The 3,533-nt window shown below is 31.8% G+C and overlaps 2 protein-coding genes across 4 annotated transcripts; one reads left to right on the top strand and one right to left on the bottom strand.

Annotated features, from left to right (window-relative positions):
- The first annotated feature begins 245 nt into the window (after nt 1-245).
- Nucleotides 246-2,142, top strand: LOC112468229 (coiled-coil domain-containing protein 58). 3 transcript variants are annotated; one of them, XM_025037334.1, is made up of 3 exons: nt 246-423; nt 553-665; nt 1,155-2,142. In XM_025037334.1, the coding sequence occupies exons 2-3, from the start codon at nt 621-623 to the stop codon at nt 1,542-1,544; spliced, it is 435 nt and encodes a 144-aa protein (XP_024893102.1). In that variant the 5' UTR covers nt 246-423; nt 553-620; the 3' UTR covers nt 1,545-2,142. The 3 variants fall into 3 exon arrangements, with proteins under 3 accessions (XP_024893102.1, XP_024893110.1, XP_024893117.1); XM_025037342.1 differs by having other exon boundaries at nt 295-314; XM_025037349.1 differs by lacking the exons at nt 246-423; nt 553-665 and adding an exon at nt 779-986.
- Nucleotides 1,771-3,213, bottom strand: LOC112468243 (UPF0389 protein CG9231). Its single transcript, XM_025037363.1, has 3 exons — nt 3,017-3,213; nt 2,656-2,749; nt 1,771-2,354 (listed from the first exon to the last, which is right to left on the bottom strand). Exons 1-3 carry the CDS (start codon nt 3,150-3,152, stop codon nt 2,165-2,167), a joined length of 420 nt encoding a protein of 139 aa, XP_024893131.1. The 5' UTR covers nt 3,153-3,213; the 3' UTR covers nt 1,771-2,164.
- Nucleotides 3,214-3,533: the final 320 nt, after the last annotated feature.

The following is a 3,533-nucleotide window of genomic DNA, read 5'->3' as shown; positions in this document are numbered from 1 at the left end:
ACAGCGACTGCAGCAGCAGGATTGTGTCAAAAAGGAGGAATGCTACGACTGCTACGAGGTCAGCGGCAACAAGAACGACGCCGAGTCGAGCGCGACGGCAACGCCGCGTCGCCGCCGACCGTCGAGGTGACGTCAGTGACGTGCAACGATGGCGGCGGCGCCGTCGTCGTCGACGGTGGCCATCAGGAACACGATTCCTCGGAGGTGGCAGCGCCGACGTCGACAACCGTGGAGAACGATGTCAAGGAGGTGAAGGAGGAACTAAAGAGCAACGATGTCCAGAAGACGAAGGCCGAGCGTATAATATTTCAAATGTCAGACAGCGAATTATTGTAGAAGTATTTTTATTGTTTGTGAGAATTTTATTTAAAAAATCAACCAATCACTCGTCTAAAGTAAAAAAAAATAAAAATACCATAAAAGGCATGTAAATATAATGTTTAATTGTTTGGTCGAAAAAAATACAACTTGAAAAATAAAACGAGTAGATCTTAAAATAGTAAAAAATTTTTCTATTTCTTCCATATATATTCCGACGTCCCCAACTTGCAGTTTGTAGTGGATCTCATGTATCTCGTTTGAACTGGTTCATGTTCATGTGCGACTTTCCAACCTAAAAAATGGCAGCCGCGAGCGTGGAGTGTAGCGATTTTTTAGAATTCCAGGTATTTCCGAAAGCGAGAAAGTTTACGTAACACTCGTGCATTCGCACATCGCGTTATACGAGCATAATAAATATGTATATATTTAACAATAGTTAAGTCATCTTAAAGTAAGGCATTAAAATTTTATAATTGATACCGGCTAGTGGCTACGGTCTCACGTCTCTTTATTATGCAAAAGAAGTAAACTGCTCTACAAAAGAGATTACTTAAGACTTTAGCGATGCGTAGAATCTCAACGGTATTGTTAAAGCCACGTCTTTTTTCCGGACGCATTTACATTCGTGTCGCTTTATTGAGAGGTTAGGAACATGTACATGAGAGGTTAGCTAAGTGTGCAATAGAAATCTATAAAAAAAACTCAAATATATAATGTATCATTTATAGTTGTACATGTATTTTCATATATTATTTTCTGAAAATATCAATGCGTAATTTTATTGAAATTACATAAATACAAAAGTAGTAAAAAATGCATAATATGTATTTCAGGATACGTTAAGAAAGATGCGACAGATAGATGACAAAATAATTTATATGCTGAATTCTACAATTCCTACCGAGTCCTTCAAAGGTCAAGTGGACCTTGCCACGCAGTGTAAAGACTTGTTCCAGCAGATAGAATCTGAAAACAAGCAGAGAACGCAAGCGATCACAAGATGCGTAAACGTCACTAAGGAAAGGGTGATGCAGTTGAAAGATTTGAGAGAGAAGAATGGTGACGGAGATCCGTCGTTAGTAAAAAATTTAAGAAAAGAACAGACCAAATTGAGACTGTTACAATCTGAGCTCAATATAGAGGAAATTGTAAAGAAACGTACAATACAAGTCTATTACGAGAGGTGCCGCGGATTCTACAAACCAATGCACATAGACGCATAGAACTTCCGAATAATCTGAAGCTATTGGTATATGGTTATTTGAACGCTATTATTTTTGAATTGTTACAATATATAGCTATACATAGTAATTTTGTAAACGTCAACGGCAATAAGTTGTTCGTTTCACGAATCATTGTTATTTTGTGATGTACAATACATACTGATCCTCTTATAAGAGTTTATTCGCAATTGTTCGCTATATACAAGGATAATTGAAAGTACACAGATTATTGAGACTGTATATTTAGATATTTTATATTGTACAAGCAATTGAAATGCTTACTAAATCTAATAATGAGAATCAGACATTCATTACATACAGTATATATAAATCGATGATCTAAATGTAAATAAAATACATAATTTTACAGAGTAAATATCTGTACATACATAAAATGTATCTTATTGCTTTGTTGTTACGAAAGATTGTCGTTTTTAACAGCCTTGTATATTACAAGTACAAATCATTAAAGCGATCGAAACGAAATATTTAATTGTTTTGTGAGAAATATCATGTGGAAATATCATTTTAAAATAATGACAGTCGATAATATAATATCCGTCTGGGCTTCTCAGAAAATATATCCTAAAGACTTCTACATTCCCTGAGTATTTATATATCTATTTATTTTTATCTTCTGCCAATCGGTCCCGAAGCCAATCATCTCGTTGTTTAATTAAATTTTCTCCTTTTGCAGCATCTCTTTTACCAAGTATTACAGAGATTAGGCAACCAATTAGGGTAAAAGCAATCATATAATTACAGGTCTTGATTCGTGCTTTATTTCTTGCAGAAAGTATACAGTCTTCTCTGTTTAAGAAAACATTTATTTATTAAATAATATCAAATAAGTATCACGAAAGCTCATAAAATGTGAAAATTGTTATAAATATATTTTTAAAATCTAGTATTTATGTTATCAGAAATAACGTAAAAAAGTCATCTCATAATAAAAGTCAGTTTTTTATCATTTTGAAATTACCAATGTTAAAATTGCTACTAAAAAGTTGATTTCAAATATATCCAAATTTATGTTTTTGTGTTAAATTTCTATTTCCTATTGTGTTGAACGATCTCATATGACATAAATATAGTAGATAGTAACACTTACGTAACATCCTTAGGAACATCTGCAACGCTTGGATATCGTTTTACCCAAACTAGCATTCTCTTGTCAAAATCACTTACACGATGCATGCGTGATCCTAAAACGAAAACGTGTACATATATTTAAAAAATACATTTTTATGTAATTTCAATTTTTTAAATTTGTATGTTACAAATATCGTAGCTTTTTCACAATTAAATCGCAAAAAAAAGAGGAATTTACAAATTATTAATAATGTTTTAAGTAATAAGTCTTGAAAGTAAATTTAGCTAGAAATAAGATTAATCGGTTCAATTATAAGCATTTAATTCATTTAGAAAGTAGTTATTTTATCTATTTGTATATATGTAAATTCGTTCTTTACCTATCACACCATCATTTTCACTGCTTTTTTGTGCAGGAATTTTGTCTTTATTAGTTTCTCGTATAACATTGCTACGAGTAAAGCAACGTGTTGTTACACGCAATTGAACATTACGAGCAAACTGCCTCGACAACATTCTGTGAAGGAAAATAATTGATATATTAATAGAATAAGATTGTAATGTATTTAAACTTATTTTCTAGTTATTTCTTAGTTTTTACAAAATTTCGAGTATTTTCGGTGTATATCTTTTGAAATTTAAAGCGTCAATTTTATTTTTACAACAATTCCTCTCTATCAGAAAAATCAAATTACAGAAACATTTTATGTATGGAAAAGTAAAAGAATTTATACAAAAAGATGTTCAAGAACTTATACAAAAAAGAATGTGTTAATTTCAGAGAACATTGATTTATCTCAGATATTAACTTTATTTTGATAAAAATTCTTTTTTAATTCCAAAAAGCAATTTTGTAAAGCAACAAGCATTTAGCTTTGGTTATTAGTGATTATAATA

The sequence above is a fragment of the Temnothorax curvispinosus genome, unplaced genomic scaffold, assembly GCF_003070985.1.
Source record: "Temnothorax curvispinosus isolate PA1 unplaced genomic scaffold, ASM307098v1 QBEX01001763.1, whole genome shotgun sequence".
Classification (NCBI taxonomy): domain Eukaryota; kingdom Metazoa; phylum Arthropoda; class Insecta; order Hymenoptera; family Formicidae; genus Temnothorax; species Temnothorax curvispinosus.
This window is presented reverse-complemented; position numbering and strand designations above follow the sequence as displayed.